The sequence below is a fragment of the Rattus norvegicus genome, chromosome 7, assembly GCF_021556685.1.
Source record: "Rattus norvegicus strain SHRSP/BbbUtx chromosome 7, alternate assembly SHRSP_T2T, whole genome shotgun sequence".
NCBI classification, from domain to species: Eukaryota; Metazoa; Chordata; class Mammalia; order Rodentia; family Muridae; genus Rattus; species Rattus norvegicus.
The window spans coordinates 74507627-74527804 of NC_141540.1; the positions used below are offsets into that span (position 1 = coordinate 74507627).

A 20178-nucleotide genomic window follows, 5' to 3' on the forward strand; every position below is an offset into this window, starting at 1 on the left:
AGCCTCCTAGGAATGCCTCACTCCCTGCTGTTTTTCTACTTAACTTTCCAAGCTCCTCTTGCACCCTTTTGCACACCTAACCTAATGCTCTATCCCCCAATTCAACGGGCCTCAATGGTATTACATAGGCAAGCCCCAGCAGATATGGTCACCAAAGAGGGAAAGGAGGAGAAAATAGAGAAACAAGAGGTCCAAGAAGCCTGAGGAGGAAACAAAGACATTTGGGAACTTGGAAAAATCTTTCATAAAAGCCAGGAAATTATTTAATGGAGCAAGTGTGAGGACATGGGTGGTGGACAAGGTCATAACTGCTAGGAGTCTAGAGAGAGCAAAGTGTGTACCAAGGGTCTTCTCTCCTGCTGCCAGTGGCAGCCAGGTTCTCCACTGAGCTTCTTCCCCAGAACTGAAGCCCAATGTTGCAAACATATAAAAGCCCCTTCCTTCACCCCCTGGACAGGGTCAGTGGAAAAGAGGTGAGATTCTGCAATGCATACAGTAAAGCCAAGTCTAGATATGCATTTGGTAGCTTTCCCAAGCCAGAATCCAAACTTTTCACTCAGCATTCCCCTGAACCAACTTTAGGTTATAGTACCTCCCTCACCTCACCTCAGCTTCCTGAAGAAAATCTCCTCTCCATATTTACTTGTGTCTATCTGACACAAGCCACATTTGCCTTCATTTCATTTGTATGCTTTCCTGGGGGCTACATTTATAATTCTCTGGATTAGTAAATTGCATAATGATTTGGGCAAAACAACAAATCCAAGTAAATTAATTCTGACAAAACCTCAACCAAAAAAATAAATAAAAACAAGTTAGGTGCCTAAATGCAGATTACCATCCTCTAACCCAGATCTGGAGGCCCTTGAAACTTATCTAATGTTCCCAGGTGACAGGACAAAGGTGAGATAAGAATGGTTCTCCCTGTGGCTTGCTCCTTCACTAAAGCTCAGAACAAGGTCCTGGAGCAATGGCATCATTCCACTGGGAGGGATCTTGGTGAAAGACTGTAATTGTGATGAAAATCCCTTTTCAATAGGTTTGCAAGCCATTAAACTAGCCAGAGACTGCTGCGGAGGAGTCCCCAGGTGAGGACAACCAAGAAGCTTTTGAGGCTGTTTTCCTCTGCTGAACATGTAACAGCTCTGGCCATTTGGGATGTTGTGTTTGAGGTTTGGCAGTGAGGTAGCCTTTCATTAAAAGAAAAAAAATACATGTTTGCAGAAAGGGGACTACAACTTAGCATACTCTTTACAGGAAACAAAAGTCTTTGAAGGGATGTTTGCTTCCCTCATTCAGTATAAATAGTTGATTTGTTTATATCTTAATCTTTGATGCTCAAAGAAAAAAAGTCTATCCTCTGAGACTAGGAGCATGCCTTTCAGTGGACCACACTGGTGTAAATAAAAATGAAGGACATGGAGCCAACATTATTTCAAGGAAATAGAGTGTTCTCAATAAACTGGTTTGGATAACCTAGGCTGTTCCTATAGAAACATCTGGTTTTTCACTCAGGTTTTTCTTCCTTTCTCTGCTTTTATATCATGGCTATTAAATTCATCCTTAATGTTCAAAAATGGCATGGGTCTGCACCAGATGGAGTCCTAGAGCTGAAAGGAGTGGTGGACACACCCCTAACCTATCAGCTGTCTCCAACTGATGGCTTGCAAATGAAAACTCTAAAGAAAACTCATTGGGGGAAACAAACCACTCTTAATGGTAGGTTGCATGCCCAGTGGCAGATGGCCAACAGAAAAAGAACTCAACATCATTTTTCAAGGGTTGGTATCACATATACCATTTCAGGGCATGTTATCTGAGAGGAAAAACCTATTTTTAATGAAAAGGAAGAAACAGGAAATACAGTTAGTTGTGATGGCATGGCTTGATAAGAGTAAGGGTGGCATGTGCTGTTTTCTTAGTGCTGTGATAGTATGCCTGTCTAGCCAGCGTAAAGAAGAAGGATTTGTCTCCACTAATAGATTAAATCCACAGTTCACTGTGGGGGTGGCATAACAGACAGCACCAGACTGAGCTATTTCCACAGCCAGAGCAGGAGGCAGCTGCTCACACTAGTGAGAAAAACAGAGCCATGAATGAATGCCGGTGCCCAGTTTGCTTTCTCCCCCCTACCTCTTTTTCTCTTGTTACTCTTTTTATTTAGTCTAGGACCCCAGTTCATGGAATGATGCACCCATACTCAGTCAAACTGCTCCGGAAACACCCCAACAGAGACTCAGGAGTGACCCTAAATTCAGTCAATTTAACAATGAAGATTAAATCACTATAGATCAGTTATTTGATTTCATTGTCAGCTCCAAGAGTTACTTGCTGTTGCTCTCAGGAAGGCCATTTCCTCCTTCAAAACCTATTACCACTAGTGTGGAGCAGGATGGTAATGCATGCTTCATTGCTTAGGGATGGAGATATATATATATATATATATATATATATATATATATATATATATATATGTATATATGTATATATGTATATATGTATATATGTATATATGTATATATGTATATATGTATATATGTATATATGTATATATGTATATATGTATATATGTATATATGTATATATGTATATATGTATATATGTATATATGTATATATGTATATATGTATATATGTATATATGTATATATGTATATATGTATATATGTATATATGTATATATGTATATATGTATATATATATAAACATGCATACATACCTATAAGGTGCTTTTCACAAATGCAAGAAAGAAAATAAAGCCAATGTTTGTTGTGTATGAGCTCTTTGCAAATAGACTCTGGCAGTAGCATACAGGGCTTGCTCTCTCTGCACAGTCTTCCTACCTCCACTCCAGTCCAACCAACAGTGACAATCCTAATCCTAATACAAAACAGATAATGTCATTCCCAGTTCTAAACTCTTCCGTTGTTCTCCAATGCAATTGTAATTATACCCAAATCCTTTACCAAGGTCTACAGGGTTCTGCCTAACCTTTTCTCATTCACCTCCAGATGTGGCACCCCAACTCTGACTCCCAGAGTCTTTGGTTCTTTGCGCATGCTCAGTGCCCCTCTATATCAGGGCCTTTATGCATGCATACCACTCTCTCTTCCTAGGAGAGTATTTCTCTTTTGCTAACATGATAAGTTTTCCTCTCTCTTTCCAATTTGCATCCTCTCAGCTATGACTGCTTTCCTAACTAGAGTGTTGTGCAGCATGTGTCCCCACTGACATTCACTCTGGTCTTCAGGACAGCACATAGTGACTCTTCTCAGCTCTCAGTATCACTCCCCTGAAGCCCTTGACAACACATGAACTATCTATCTGCACAATTGCAAACATCTGTTTCCAAGACAGCTTCTTGTTCATTAGAACATCAAATAGACACCGATGCCTCGGTACCTAGAATAACCTGTACATGGTAGGTTCTCAGCAAATGGGTATGCATTGGCTTGCCACCAAGTATACAGAACTCATGACATCCTTTTCCAATCCAATGTCATTAGATAAAAATGAGCTGAGCAAGAATCTCAAATGCCTACCATCATCCACCTCTTGTCCCAGTGCCAGTGTTGATCTGGAAGCTGTAATTGGGTTAATAGGCCATGAATTGGGTGTAACGAATTCCAGAAGGCCAATGGAACCACTAGGAGCTGAGTCTTGACTTTGACTGCTGAGATATACTCCTGCTGACTAAAAGCAGTTAGCTAGTCTCTCTAGAAATGAAATAGCCTAAGGAGAAGTGTATGAGAATGGAATCCAAAGTCTTGAAGAACAATTTATTCTTGTTCATGGTGGGCAGTGATGACAGGTAAGTGGGTATAAAATGTGCTGTCCTCCTTGATGGAATATTTTTAAATTAAGCAAGACAGTTTATAAGAATTACTTGCAGCTTTAAAGAAGAATGGCTGAAATGACATGAACTAACATTACTTCTATACAGCTTATTAGTAAACCTCTCAAAGCAGGCAGAGGCCATTCATTACTTCCTCTCACCTGGTCTGGAGGTTGTAGCTATCTTCAGTCATAACTTTTGATTAACCAATCACAAAGATTTAGGAGTAGGAGATGAGGCATGCTCTGGGCTTTACACATTAAAATAAATAGTCCTAGTAAACTTGGTACTTCCTGTATGATGAGACCTCATTCATTTGTTCATTCATTCACTCCTAAAGAAAACATATTTCTAATGCCTCTTTCACACCATAGACATGTTTCCTACCTTTAATGGCCTCAGGAGTTATTATAGTGGCTATGGGAGAGGGGACCCCAACATGCAATTAGAGAGTTAACTCTGTTCTAATGGAGACATGAACACCATCTTCCAGAAGCTCAGAGACAGGATGGTCAATTCTGCCTTGACAGGACCATTCTCAGGGATCCCATCTGAGATAAGAACACGAGCAAGGGGGGAAAGGAGAAGAAACCTATCTGACTGTGGGAACCAGTCAGATCCCATCTGAAGTCTTGTTCTGTGTTTCAAGACTAATTTCCATGAAAGGACTCATCCTGCCCTGCCCAACATAGAACAAGCAGGGCATGGTAAATCCACAGCAACTCCTTGTTCCCTGAGCAGAAGCTGGAACCTGTGTGTAGCAACAAGCTTCCAAACTCCTCTCGAATGTGAGGTTGTTTTTTCACTGGTGTGTTCATCTTTGTTTTTTGTTAAACATGGTATATTGAATCAAATTTCTAGGATTTAGATTCCTTCAATATGTCGTTCTTGAAGGCACAGAAGAAACTTCTGTAAGGACTTTTTTTCCCAATAACACTGGATTTTTTTAATTAGCAGAGGAAAGAATGTAATCATCAGACCCAAATGTAGAAAGTCAGAAGTTTGTGTTTCATAGATTCCCTATCTCTGAGCGAGACAGGCAACAGGTGTGATGTTTGAAGGAGAATATCTCATTAGGGTTCAGTCCCAACTGGAGGTCCCCTTTGCTTAGGTTTAGGGGCTGTGAACTTGCTAGGGTAAGGGGAAGCATTTGATGTTTCAAAGACGCTAGTCATTGTTGATTTATTCTCTCTGTCTCTGTCTCTGTCTCTCTGTCTCTCTGTCTCTCTGTCTCTCTGTTTCTCTGTCTTTCTCTCTCTCATTCTCTGTCTCTGTCTCTCTCTCTGTCTCTCTCTCTCTCTCTCTCTCTCTCTCTCTCTCTCTCTCTCTCTCTCTCTCTCTCTCTCTCTCCAGTTCCCAGTAGGAAGCAGTATTCCTCTGGGAATACAGCATGTGAATACTATCTTGGAAGTGGAGATTCAGCTTTTAGCAAACACCAGACCTGCTGGCGCTTAGAGCTCAGATTTTCTGGACTCATGACTGTGAGAATTAACTTTCTTTTCCTGGACTCATGACTGAGAATTAACTTTCTTTTCCATTTCTTTTTCTTTTGTTTTTTTTTCTTCACTTTTTGAGATTATAATATAATTACAACATGTTTTTCTCTCCTCTATTCTCTTTCAGCCCTCCTACTCATCTCTCCCCAATCTCCTTCAGATTCATGGCATCTTCTTTCATTTTTATTGCATGCATATATATGTATATATTAAATATAACCCACTCAACCCCTAAAAATATAACTTTGTTCTCTTTATAATTTACTCAGCCTTATGTTACAGCAGCAAATAGCACAACAAGAAAGAAGGCTTAAGTAATTTCATCTAGCCCTTCTTGGCCAGGAGTCCTCAGTTATCATTTAGAGTTTATATTTATTTTATGTCATTTGATAACCATGCAATAAATAAAAATAATTATCCTCACCTGGAAAAGACCCAGATGATTTGTCATTTTTCTAAGTACCATACCTAATAGGCAACTAACTAATTCAGAACTTAAATTTAAGTCTTAAACTGCCAGTGTTAAAGCAAGTTTTTGTACAGAAAGAACTACAAAGTCCATAAGAAGTTTCAGGAATTCTATAGAGTAGCCAGAGAGCCCTTCCCTAGTCCCCCCAACCTCAAGTATTCTTTGCTACATACCATCCACTGAATGTCAGAATGAAGAACTAAGTGGGAGTAACCAGTGTTTAGTGCTAATCAGTTTTTGTAGATTTAAGATCACCAGGTATCATATCTCTAGCTGGGAATGCAAAAAATGCAAGCAGATGAAGAGTTTGGCCTGGAAGAAGTTGAATCTCTGGAACAATGGCTCTCAGTCTTGAACATTCAAATGCTAGTGTGCCTTTCTCATCTCTTCAGTTCTGACTGATCAATGTGTTTGTTCTGCGGTTTCAGCCTCAAGGTTTTCTGATGCCCTTTGGAGGTCTCTAGTAGGTGGTCAGGGTTGAATAGTACATCCTTAAAGCCATACCACTGCTAACTGAGAGTTCCTAGGCAAACCCACCCTCTGATCAGAGCCTGGTGTCAAGAGCCGCCCTCTTTCTTAAGACACAGAGGCCAAGGAGCTTGGTTACCTGGCAGGGCCATTAATTACTCTGTGTGTTGACTGCAAAACTTTGAGCTGCGCTTCCCTTTCTAAAATAGTCAATCATCTCCAGACACATCAAAGGAGATTATTATTCTGGTGGCATTGGCTTTGTTTCAGATACCTCTGAAAGAAGCAGTCCCCTTATCTCCAGAATGCTTTCCCAGAAAGCTCAGGCCCTGCTGGGTGAGGTTACTGATGCACAATTTGCCTCCATCACACGTGCATCCTTTTATGAAGCAGGAGGAATTGGCTCATTTTCTTTTCCAGCACTGGGGAAGCAGATTTCTTCCTAAGCTTCCCACAATAGATTGTATTAAATCTTTTCAGTGGGGTTTCCATGGTTATGTGAAAAGAAAATCATACAGTAATTGTTTTAAATAATACGCAAGGTGAACTATAGGGTACATCTAAATTTTTGTTACCTGTGTGCTGTGCCTGTTTACATAGAAATGTTTCCAAAGCAAGTGGAAGGTTTCTGCACTGACTGGAAGTTGCTTGTGCAAGTTCAAATAGATTGAAAACAGCAACCCTCTGAATCCCTGAGCACCCGCAAATGGGAACTACAGTGCTGCGTGGGTGCCAACACTGAGCCTCTCACTGTATAAACAAAGTGTGCTTCCCAACCCTGGTCCTTCATGGGGAAAAAGAGTTGGGTGGATCTTTGCCTAGACCAAGATGCAATCTCAGAGAAACCTCTAGCACAAACTGTTTCCTAGGACCTGGAAACATCTATAAGGGTTGGTTACTGCAATAGTCTGACCCCAGCTAGACCCAAAAAAATGCCATAAACGAGTCCCTGAACTGAAATGAGTCTAGAACTGATCTTCTGAAGCTCAATGACCAACTGACGAGGCTGTTCCAAGTTGCCACACCTCTGGGAAATTCCTGATCTTCATCTATAAAGTGATTTAAAAGAAAAAAAGCAGCTATATAGTTGGATTCTGCATCTCAAGCCAAGAAAAGGTTATGAAGTACATATCCTCAAACTTCTCAAAAGCATACTCAATACAAGCTATAGCTTTATGAAGCAATTTTAACATTGCTGTGTAGCTACACAGAACAATCTCCTCCCCTAATAAGATAAACCTGACAACTGTTGCATGCTTGTGTGATATCCAGATAAATTCCACAAATGCTACCTAAGTGTCACCGAGGTTACTGGAAAATGGGGGGGGGGGACGTGCCCACCCTTAAGGTGCTCTCAGATCAGAAAAACGTTCTTCATCAGTTGCTGCTGATAGCCACTGTACTCAAGTTGTACTTAACCATAGCTAAAGCTCACTGTGTGACAACTCCAGGGAGAAATGGATACTGAGTTAGACTAGACCATAGGTGGTAAAGAAGAACGGTGCTATATTGTCACTGACATAATGTCAATAATGGATTCTTGTTTCATATACTAAATATTCAAATTCCAAGTAAAGACACAAGTTAGTCCAAGGAGAGTCTAAGGCAAAATTCACCCTACCACAGCTGATGCTAATGAGAATCTCAAGTGTGTGGGAAGAGGAAAAAATAGAAAGGAGGAGGCAAAACTTCTCCAGGAATGTATAAAAATCACTTGGCAGACAAGCCCACATTGAAAGCAGCGGGGCAGAGGGCAATTGGCTCTAGTCACTGTCTGCCATTTTGAACTCTGTGATAATTTATTTTAAATTTTCTTTTTTAAAAAATATTTTAGAGTAGGGATAAGAAAAAGTAATAGAACACAGATTAGAAAGGATTCGCCCACGAAAGAAGTCATCTTTAGAGCCAAAACCAAGATATAATTGAGATGCTTTATCCTACACCCAGGGTGCTGTGCACATCCCAGGCCCTAGCAGGAGACATGAAACAGACTGGCAGATTACAGGACCTGGACCTCAGAGTGGGGCAGCTGATGATCTGGAGGCGTTCCTGTCAGCTCCTCCTTGGGTGCCCCTTGCCAGTGACTTCCACCTCAACACACTTGCCAATCCTGAGCCTGTCATTTTATCAAAAATAGTACCTATCCCCACACCCTGCCACTTTCAGAATTTTGTCTGAAGTTAAGACCAGGGTTGGGGCTTTCCCTCTTCACTCCCATGTCACTCACGGTTGTAGTATTTACCCTAAGCCCATACTTCCTGTTCACTAGCCTGTTTTCCCTACTAGATCATGAAGCCTCTGTGAAGGCTATACCCAGATGCATTGTGGCCCCAGAACATAGGAAAAAACATATCTGCAATAAGTTACTCTTAAATGGGTGAATGTCTGAGATCTTAATGTCATTGTAATATTCCATAAATCCTCAGCTAGGGTTCAACCTCACCAAGTTTTACCTCATTTGCCTTGAATTCTAGCACTCCCTTGCTCTTATGCACCTGGACAGGCAGGTGGACCGCCATCACGTGTTCTTGCATCTCTTATGACAAAAAAAAAGGGCCCTTGTGCCTTTAGAAGATTTAGAATCATGGCTCTGCTCTCTGAGCAAGGAAGACCACAAGGTTTCTCTAAGACATGGACAAGGCACCCCATTCTTCATTTTGTCCTCCAAAACTAGACATACTCTGCCTATGTGGCGATGGCAAATGTCACCCATGAAATCAGAGCAACCCTAATTTCAAAGGTCAAGTAGTTGTATTTCTCATGATCCCAGATTTTTCTAGTGACTTGAAAAATCCCCTCCTGGCTGTATAACAAGCCATTTATGCAATTTATGACTTCTGATTTTCTGGGTTAACTGAATTCAGCCAACCCCCTTGGGGTTTTCATAGGTTTATACTCCTATGTCATCTGAGACAACACAAATCCAAACCTAATATTGAGTGGGTCAAGATGGCTCATAAAAGAGCTGGCAAATGGTCCTGGCTGTGGACTGTAAATTCAGGTGAACCATCTACATATGTCTTCTCCATGGGGCTTAGAGTTTTAAAACATGGTACCAGTTCTGAGAGGGAACATTCTGGAGTGGGCATTCCAGAAGACCTAGGCACAATATGCAACACTCCTTATGCCAAAACCTCAGTGGGTGCAGAATATTATTCCACCAAAGTTATTAGAAGTGTGATTCACTATGGCCAGCTTAGAGTCTGAGGGAAAGAATTAGATCCTATCTTTAATAGTAGAAGAGTCTCTATGGTCTTTCATTAAAAATTATAAATCTTGCTGAGGGTATAGAATCATAGTATAGTATTTGCCTAGCATATGTCAAATTTCATATCTGCAACTCAACTCACAATAACACACGGACACACACACACACACACACACACACACACACACAAACTCACACAGAGTTTTGTATGCCTGGTGACTCATTGATATGATCCTGCTCTCAAGGTCATCTTGTTGTCTCTTATAAAAGTATGCATATATAAAAGTCGAAATCTAACATTCTTCTCAGGTTTATGTCCGTAAACTATCTGTTAACTATGTAGTAGTGTTAGGATGTGCAAATGCCAGTATCAGCTGGACTCTCTAAAGCAAACATCCATAGGGAGTGCAGATAGAGAATACTATGTCTCTAGACAGTTTTCTAGGAATGATGAGTCACCAGAAGCAAAGAGGACACCCAGTCCAATAAAGGGCCACAGTGAACAACTGCCTTTCCCCTTTGTGCATTGTTCACAAAGTTATTAAACCATGTCCTACACACTCCTATATTCAATAAGGTAGTCATTCAGTCCTTCTGGAAATAGCCAAAGAGTACTTGAAGAGCAGGGCAGGGCCAATATCTAAACATGGACACTCAACTGAAGCACACTGGAGGGGGCAGCATTTAGGCTGAGTCTGGATCAACAAGAAAAAAAGCCATTTGACTTGTAATAGTCAAGGAAAATGTCTTAATTTCCTGCAGCTATATTAACAGGCTGCTATGAACCAATGAAAATGTATTCTCTCATAGTTCTAGAAGATAACCAAGCTACAGAATCTCTGAAGACTCTAGGGGAGAATGGGTTGCTTGCCTCATCTAAATTTTGGTGGCTGAAGCTGTCCTTCAGGTTGTGGCCATATCAATTCCTATAGTCACTGTACCTATTTATGACTTTTTTGTGTGTGGGCATCTTACAAGGACTGATTTGTCTGCATTTGGAAATCACCTAGGTAACCCAGAATAGGACCTTATTGTCAAGATCCTTATCTTAAGCACACATTTTGCCATATAACATGATTTTTACAGTCCCTAGGAATCAACAGACAGACATGACTTGCAGTGGGGTGAGGGTTGGGTATCCTTCATTCAACCTTCATTCAACTGTGTAGTCAAAGAATACAAAGAACAGCTGGGTTAGGGTCTTCTGAGCCTGGGGAGAGATTTATTTCTCTGATGAGAAGCCATTTGAGGTTTCAGGGAGTAAATACTTGTTGTATGCTATCAAGGTACTCCTGATGCTGAAAAGAATGTATCGGAAGTGGGGTAGGAGGCAAATGGCAGCAGGAAGCCCAAACTGAGGCTTTGCCAATCTGAAAATGTGAGTAAAGGCAAGTCTATCATTCTCAAAGAAACTATTCCTTCATTAAAACCTGTAACATAATACTGCTGGTAAGACAGCAAATTCTACTTCTACAGCCTGTAAAAGGCTCAGTCCTGATCCCGCCTTATTTTACCTCTAGCTGGAGAGACTGAGTTCAGTGATTAACTTCATGCTTTCTCTGGCACAGTATTTGGAGAATTTTTTTAGCTGCTGGCAAGACTTAAGGGCCAGGAATTCAGAATAAATTTGAGAAGTTAAAACACTGGGTTAATGACAGTCAGAAAAACAATAACAGTTCAGCTACATGTACGTGAAAATGTTTGCAATGAGGAACAAGTGGTAGACAACAGACTGAATACTTCCCAGCTTAGCTCCAGTTACTATAACAAAGTGTCATAAACTAAGTTGACTTATCAACAATGGAAACTTACTTTTCATAGTTTTCAAGGCTGTGAGTCTAAGCTCAGAGTGGTTTTCTGCAGACCTGAGACAGGACTATATGAGTGAAAAGAACAGAATTCTTATTAAACTGTAGGCCAAATCTATCTCCCTCATACAGAAACCATCCTCTAATCTCTAATCAAGTACATATATGTCCATAAACTTGAATTAGCTGGCAAAGTTTTACTTCTAAAGCAGATATGGGTTCTACCAGCCATTACCCTGTTTTTGCCTCACCTCTGGTTTTGCTTCATCATAAGGGGACAGGGGAGAGAAGTCCCACATTTCCTAATTGCCCACTTTAGACCAGACATAGCATCTTGTATCTCTATGACAGAGGCAGTTATCCATCTCCAGTATTCCTGTTTCATTCCTCTTCTTTCCAGTCAGTAATGGGACCCTTGGCTTCTTGACTGGTTTGCATAATATACAGAAGAGTGATTTAAATTTCTGTTCCAGATGAATACTGAGAAATATTATAGCAACTATTTCTCAAACATTTTACACCAACTCTTTTTCAAGACATTGACCTAACGCTCTGGTTAAAGTGTGCTGCACTTGTCTTTGTTTCTATTACCTGGCCCCAGATTGCCCTAGGATCTCTTTTGAAGTTATCTTGTGATGATATTCTGGCCCAAAGTGATTTAACAGCTCTGTTCTTCAAAGGCATTCCTGACCTGTTAGAATGCAAAGCCAGAGTTGGGAGAAGCCATCTGGGACTGTGGGATGATATCAGAAATGAAAGTCAGTCATGGTAGAAAACATAATTGAAGGGATCTTCAACACTGGTTTAGAGCATGGAGGAGAAGGAATCTGCTACTTGTACATGAACCAACAGTAACTAGTCACTCTGACATCTAACTCTCACTGGCCCTTAAAGTAAGTCATGTTATCCACACTTTAGCAAATAAACCCCCAAGGTATGGAGAAGTACCTTACATAGTCATTATTGACCAGTGTTTTGAAACCAGTCTTCAACAGTAACTTGGCATTTTCTATACATGATGACTCTATAGGTAAGAATTCTTATCAAGTTCCTATGTTTTACAAGATAATATTAAAACTGTTCCAGAATTTCTAAGATCTGAAGCTTTTAACCTTCTCTTTCATCAAATATACTGATTTTGGACATTCCTATAATCTCTCAGTGTCACTGCTCTGTCTCTGTCTCTGGATGTTTGAGAGAGCTGTGCAAACAGATTTATGTGTTTCCTTTTGGGTCCCTAAAGACATTTATTTACTTTGCATTATAATGGTTCCCTGCAAAAAAAAAATCTTACCTGAGTTACAATTCAATACAAATTCTTCAGCTATCACAGAGAAACAGTATCAAAAGCTCTATTTGTATCTTTTGAAACCTATTTTGTTTGGCACTCCTTGTGAATTGCAATTTTCATGCAATAAATTTCACATAGAATTTAGAGCTAGGAAAAATTTTGAAGCATCTATTCATATAGCACTATTCTCCCCCTGCCTACACTCCCCCCTTTCTCCTATTTACTTTGGACAAATATTGAGAGAATATGAAAACCTGACAATTACTCCTTTGTTTTGTTCCAGAACTCGTAGAATTGAGCTATGTGTTTATGAGTAGTCATGCAGTCACCTCAGATACTAAAATATTTACTTTTCCCTGGGATTTTTCTTTTTCATTCTTGGCTCTGATGCATTTGAGAATACATTTGTGTTATTGCTGTTCAGTTCTAATTTACTTTGTCTTATTTATTAAATAATTTTATTCACTGCTTCCCTTATATACATCATTGGCAGGAAAGAAGGTAACTTGCAAGCCTTCTGACTCCTTAGCTTTTTGGGTGTCATTGTTTTTGTTGTTATTGTTATTATTTAGTTTTTTAGACAGAAATCACTATGTGAATTTGCAGAAATATACCTGCCTCTATTTCCCAAGTGCTAGGTTTAAAGTTGTGGGCCACCACATCCAGCTGCCTTAGCTTTTTTTTTTTTTTCAAAAGGATCTCACAACTGTATACGAAATAGCCTATTCTATAATTTATATGGGGACCAGCAGTAAACTCAATGTTTAGCAAAACTCACATTTCTTTTTGCTGCTTAACAGATCAAAATATCACTCTCAATCTTCAGGTCTCCCAATGGGAAACACACAGCAGCCTGAGATTTCCTACCTACATCACTGACAGATCAAATTGGAGACCACCGTAAAGGGAGCAAGATTTTGCCAGATACTTTTCAGTGATCTCTTCTTCTGCCATGGGCCCATCTGGATCCCAAATACTGGGTAATTTTTGAAAGTCTTGTCACCAGCTACCTGTGGTCCCCAACACCCTTCTTCAAGAATAACAAAGGTACTCATGATGTCTTGGTGTGGTCATCAGTGTGCTCTCCCAGAGGGCAGCAGCATCTTGACCCCTGTAGGAAATTGGGGAATGAAGGATGGCATTCAAGATGGAGGAGGTAAAAAACAGCTGCAGAACAGCAAGGGAAGGAAGAATCCATGGCCTTCCTGGGGTCTGAAATAGATGTTTGTATCAGGTGTCTGTCTGGTGTTTGGTGTCCTGCCTAGCAAAATGCCTGGTAGGTCTACATCTCCATGGTTACACAGCCCAGCTTGTCAAATATTACTGAACTTTCAAGGAGTATGAAAACAGCAGGCAAATTGAGCCTTTTTGCTAGACCAGAAAGTCAATATTGGAATTTTGACTTTCTTTACTCCAGCTCCGAGAAACGGCTGGCCTTGTTGGTGCCAGGGCCTAGCTTTTTTTCCCTCTACAGTGAAAGGACAGACAAGTGATGGCCTATGCTCCTGAAGACTGTTCCTCATCATTGGACATTATAAGATGCTACATGGCTCTGTCATGAAGTCATTACCATGCATTTAAAGCTTTTGCCTCAATATGTTTTACTCCACAGAGGGTGGCTCCTCACAGGTCACCACCCAGCCTCACAGGAGCTATAGTTTGCAAACCACTTGCACTGACTGTTCAGTGAATTCTAAACTTGAAATGACTGTTTGAGAAGAAAGGCAGAAGAAAATTTAGTAACTTGCAGAGTCAGCACCAAAAGGCCACAGCACGAGCTTAAGTTTTTGTCTGCTCTATGACCCAACACACCAATATCAGAACAGCTCGCTTTCTCTCTCTCTCTCTCTCTCTCTCTCTCTCTCTCTCTCTCTCTCTCTCTCTCTCTCTCTCTCTCTGTGTGTGTGTACACAAATTGTATATAAAAAATCTTTTTCTTGGCAAAGTCAACCCCACTTTTAGTCCTTGTATAAGTGAACAGCTTTGAGTACTGTTGTAAATCCCAGTAGTAAGACTGAGGACCCTGGAATAACATCAGAAAAATCAAACAAACCAGAAGATGATGATTTTTCTGTGTTTGTCTTAAGAGTTTGGAACTCTGGTTGATGGAAACAGCACAATTTAAAATAAAAATATCCAGGCCTAGCCAAGTGACACATCTGGTGAAGGGCAAAGGAGAACACCCACCATTTCATTGCAGTGTCACAAGCACAGGCATCTGGACATGTCTACCCTGGGAAGTTTGGGAAGCACCATTCCAGTAACTCTGTGAGAGCTAGATGATGAATTTCATAACTGAAATCTGGTCCAGAATAAAGTCTGAATGATAGTACAAAGTCATAACAATCAATCCTAATCAAGGACCATTAATCCAACCACTGCTCTGAAGCTGTCCTAGATGATTATCTCCTCATATTTTGATTCTTGGAGCAAAAAACTCTTAAACTCCCTTGAATAATATTATATTAATAGACATGGCCTTGTTAAGTTCAAAGTCAGTCTGGCTGCATAAAGAAACCTTGTCTCAAAAATGCAAAAATAAACAAATGAATGAAAAAGGCATTTTATCAAACATGTAAGGTGCCTAGCTAGAGACACCATTTGTACAATCCTTAAATGTCTGTGGTCACCACGATTCGCTGATACAGACACATAGGCACTGTGTTTAGCTGTACATTCTCCAAGCCTTCCTCTCAAGCTTCCACCCATTGGGTCTGAGTCATGGCATGGGGATTCTCAGTTCAATACATTCAGCATGGGATACTTGTGGGACCACTTGAAAAGCAGGGCAAATGCCTTTTGTCTACGAAGACCCTTAGAGTGAGGGAAAGCATGCGCAAATCATTATAGTCCATTAAGGACAGACTTTGGGAATAGTTTAGTGGATGTGGCCATGTAGTCCAGGCTACATTGTTATGAAGACACCTGAAACAACTTAAAAGAAGGATGGTTTGGGCTCCCAGTTCAGACACTTCAGGCCATTGTCCACAAGTTTCACTGTGTTGCTGCTTCGAGAAGGCAGCCTGTCAGGCAACAGAAGCATTTGATAGAGGATGCCAATCACCTCACTGTGACTAGTTTGCAAGAGCAGACAGGAAGGGAGCAAGGCAAAGTACACCCTTTAAAGATACATCCCAAGTGACCCACTTCTTCCAACCAGGCCCCTGCTTCTAAAATTCCATTCATTGACAACTTATCAATGGACTAACCTATGAATGAGGCCAGTGTCCTAATTACTCAATCACCTATCAATGACTGTATCCTCTGTATGTGAACCAAACCTTCAATATCATTTTGGAGAAAATACCTTCCACAAACCAGAACAGTGGTAAAAACAAAGAAACAAGCAAGAACAATAGGTAATCAAGTTCTTACTCCATGGACAATGCTGAGCCAAGTGCTTTACTGGCCTTCTTTCCTCTAATCAATCCATCTCCTTCCCTAGGAGACACAGAAGAGATTCCCAAACTACTAAAGCATTATCATTAAGAACAGACATCATTACAGTATATGAAACACATCAAGGTTTCTCAAAATAGCAGTTACAATTAACATCTATTTCCTGAAAAAACATATTTTATCAAGAAGCTGTCTGGTCAATTTCCTTTGCTGGGTTTATAGTAGCCAGCAAGAGCCACTGTCTTGCCGTTTAGTGTTTTGGAAGGCTTCCTGGGAGCCTTGGAGAGGTACAAGCTTGAAGCAAGAAAATGTCAAGGTCCAGGTGTGTGATGCCCCATTTCTGCTTCTCTTCACTGTTTGCAGCACTCTTCCCATAGTCTCTACTTGCTGGGCTGAAAACTGGGGTGGTATGATGCTACACACAGTGACCAGTTGTATATTGCCTCAAAGCCAGTCACCTGTACCCAAAGCCTACCTTTGAAGGTCCATTCCAATTTCCTAAAGGGAAGACTCCAGTTGTCTGAGCTTATACAGGGCAGGTAAAGTTCTTTTGCGCTCTAGTTCATCATTTGCTCACAATATGTAAACTTTTCACAGAAAGTAACTCATTAAAGGCTGAGGAGGTGTTCACAATAGGCTCTTGCTGCAACTGCTGTGAATTCTATAGTTCTTAAATTAAATTTTGTTTTATGTTTCTCAGAAGGCTTTGGAAATGCTTCAAAGATTGAGGTGCTGGGTATACGTCTGCTTCTTGGCCTTCTATAACAACCCCTCTGTCCTCCTGACCCAAGGCCCACACATTAGGGCTAACATTTTAAAAGAAGCAGAGAAAGCAGATGATTTTTGGGAGTCCCAGCTCGCTCTGGCCACGTCTTTGGAAAGGAAAGACAGAGAACACTTCACCAGTCACAAGTAATTACATGGAGAATGTCTTAGAGTTTCCATTGCTGCAAAGAGACACTATGACCAAGGCAACTCTTATAAAGGACATTTAATTGTTGCTGGGTTACTGGTTCTGAGGTTTGGTTCAATATCATCAAGGTTGGAACGTGGCAGTGCCCAGGTAGGCATGGTGCAGGAGGAGCTGAAAGTTCTACATCTTGATCTGAAGGCCTCTAGAAGAAGACTGGCTCCCATATAGCTAGGAGAAGGGTCTCAAAGCCCACCCCCATAGTGACATACCTCCTCCAACAAGGTCACACCTACTCTAACAAGGCCAGACCTACTCCAATAAGCCCATGCCTCCTAATAGCGCCACTCCCTGGGCCAAGCCTATTCAAACCACCATAGGGAAAAACAAACTTCTTTCCCCAAATTTCCCTTAGGACTTTCCCAAGGACCAACTCCTCCCTCTCTCAACTACCTTGGAGTAGCCATGGACACCGTGGCTAGTAGTCATGTCTCAGCCTTCACTGATAGTCTACTACCTATTTCCTGGTAGTTCCAAACTATGGGAGACTAATAAACTGTAATGAATGAACAGACAGTGCTGTAGTAATATGGAGCTCTCTGGTTGTGTGCTATTCATGATAATTTGAGTTGGGTAGACCAGAGGGCCTCATCTGTATAACTAGCAGATAAAATCCTGATTTAAAAAAAAAGCACTATCTTGTTACTTAAGGAACAGCATATAATTAAGAGGGCTGTTGATCCTAATGAAGTGATATTGCCATGGTGAACCAAACAGCACTTCTGGACAAAAGAATGCTTCCTGCTTGAATGGATGTTGCTACAAGCCAAGGAGCCACTTTGATTAGGAGAAAGTTAAAGAATGAGCTTTTCTAATGAAGAAGTCTGACCTGGATATAGAGCTGGACCTAAGAGACATCAAGTATTAGATTCTGCATTCAGGATCCACTGGCTATGAGGAAGGCACAAAGGGTATCAGGGCTCTATCTACTCCACATTTGCAATTCTTATGGTGGGTACATAAGGGAGCAAGTCCAGAGACTTCCACAAGGAAAGAACCAGAAAATTGCAAGCTGACACAGTATATAAATTAAAATACAGCTGCAAACCTTGGGCTTCCTTCAAGAAATTTCAAGGGATTGTCATTTTTATTTCTACTCTGAAGGTATCAGTGAATTTACACAAGTGCCAAATCATTTCTAATATGTGTGTTTTAGGACCTCTCATAAGTAAACAACTATTGTAACCAGTCAGAGAAAAAGCAAAGCTCTCCAAGTGCCAAAGCTACGGTCCAACTCTGGCTCTGTTTCTCCAAAAGTTGTGGGATTGGGATACATTACTTGAACCCTTTTTAGCTTTCAAAGATCACAGGGAAAAGGGTGGTTCCTCACTGGGTGGCAGTGAAGCTCAAGTGAAATGTCCAAGCCCCTCACAAATACCAGGGTACTGTGTAGCATAGAAAGTTCCTAAGAAATATTACTCAGCTATCAAAAACAATGACCTTATGAAATTCGTAGGCAAATGGTTGGAACTGGAAAATATCATCCTAAGTGAGGTAACCCAATCACAGAAAAACACACATGGTATGCACTCATTGATAAGTGGATATTAGCCCAAATGCTTGAATTACCCTAGATGCCTAGAACAAATGAAACTCAAGACGGATGATCAAAATGTGAATGCTTCACTCCTTCTTTAAAAGGGGAATAAGAATACCCATGGCAGGGAATAGAGAGGCAAAGATTAAAACAGAGACAGAAGGAACACCCATTCAGAGCCTGCCCCACACATATACAGCCATCCAATTAGACAAGATAGATGAAGCAAAGAAGTGCAGGCCGACAGGAGCCGGATGTAGATCGCTCCTGAGAGACACAGCCAGAATACAGCAAATACAGAGGCGAATGCCATCATTAAACCACTGAACTGAGAATAGGACCCCCGTTGAAGGATTCAGAGAAAGAACTGGAAGAGCTTGAAGGGGCTCGAGACCCCATATGAACAACAATGCCAAGCAACCAGAGCTTCCAGGGACTAAGCCACTACCTAAAGACTATACATGGACTGACCGTGGACTCTGACCTCATAGGTAGCAATGAATATCCTAGTAAGAGCACCAGTGGAAGGGGAAGCCCTGGGTCCTGCTAAGACTGAACCCCCAGTGAACTAGATTGTTGGGGGGAGGGCGGCAAGGGGGGAGGATGGGGAGGGGAACACCCATAAAGAAGGGGAGGGGGAGGGATTAGGGGGATGTTTGCCCGGAAACCGGGAAAGGGAATAACACTCGAAATGTATATAAGAAATACTCAAGTTAATAAAAAAAAAAAGTTCCTAAGAACTTCAGGAGGTTAAGTATGGAAATAAGGGGTAGCACAAGGCAGCAAAGGTCTCTCCTTCTACATTAACAGTACTTATAAAATTGATCCCTACTCCAAAACACTTTACCATGCAGGAAGTACTCCTTCCTGCCTCATAGTTTCATTCTTATATTGGTCCACCATGTCTATGAACATAATGCAAGTCCATGGCAAATAAAACTGCAGATCAGGCCAATTCATGAGACCAATGAAAGTAAAGCTGAAGGCTGCTCAATTCAAGCAGTCACTATTGTGAAGGCAAAAGAAACTCCATCTTATGCTTGACATCCACCTTGCTACCTAATAGCTATTTGTCTCTGACTCAAGCTCTTGGAAGGTAAGTTCCTTACAATCCAGGATGACTCACTGAGTCCAACCCTCAAATGTATAGCCATGACTATCTGCTTTTTGCGATATAAGTAACTGTTTTAGTGGCTTCTGTAACCTGCTTATGCAGACATTCAAGAACTTCTTCTGGGATTCGCCTTTAAAACCCTTCCTTAATCAGCCTCTGGGCTACACATGTTTGATTTGTCTTAGAGATTGTGGTCCTACTAGCACTTTTTATAAATTTGGCTAATTATAGTCTAAATTGAGTCTGGAGGGCTTTCTTTCTTCGGGGCTTTTGAACTCCAACATACCACAGGCCAGAGAGTTGGAGTGGAAGTAACCAGACTCTAAGGAAGAGCAAAAATAAAGTTACTGAGATGCAGCAAAGAAAACTATTTGGGTATCATAACTTTAAACAAAGCTTTGTGGGGAAAGACAGAATCAAATGTGAGAACTGTGTAAGTAGTATTCTTGGGATCATGTCTCAAAATTGAAGTATAAAGAATTTAATGTTGGGCAGTCAAATAATTTTATTGGAAGTTTTTGTTTTCACATCTAAATTAAATTTACTGGCTTTGTGGTATAAATCTGAAGCCCCAGCACTCAAGG

General features: G+C 40.9%; 1 protein-coding gene across 1 annotated transcript in view; it reads left to right on the forward strand.

Annotated features, from left to right (window-relative positions):
• Cpq (carboxypeptidase Q) overlaps window positions 1–16608 on the forward strand; it is a 569822-nt gene extending 553214 nt beyond the window's left edge. The window contains 1 exon segment of the mRNA NM_001440041.1: window positions 13401–16608. Within this exon segment, the coding sequence (NP_001426970.1) occupies window positions 13401–13453 (53 nt within the window). The 3' untranslated portion in view covers window positions 13454–16608.
• Window positions 16609–20178: the final 3570 nt, after the last annotated feature.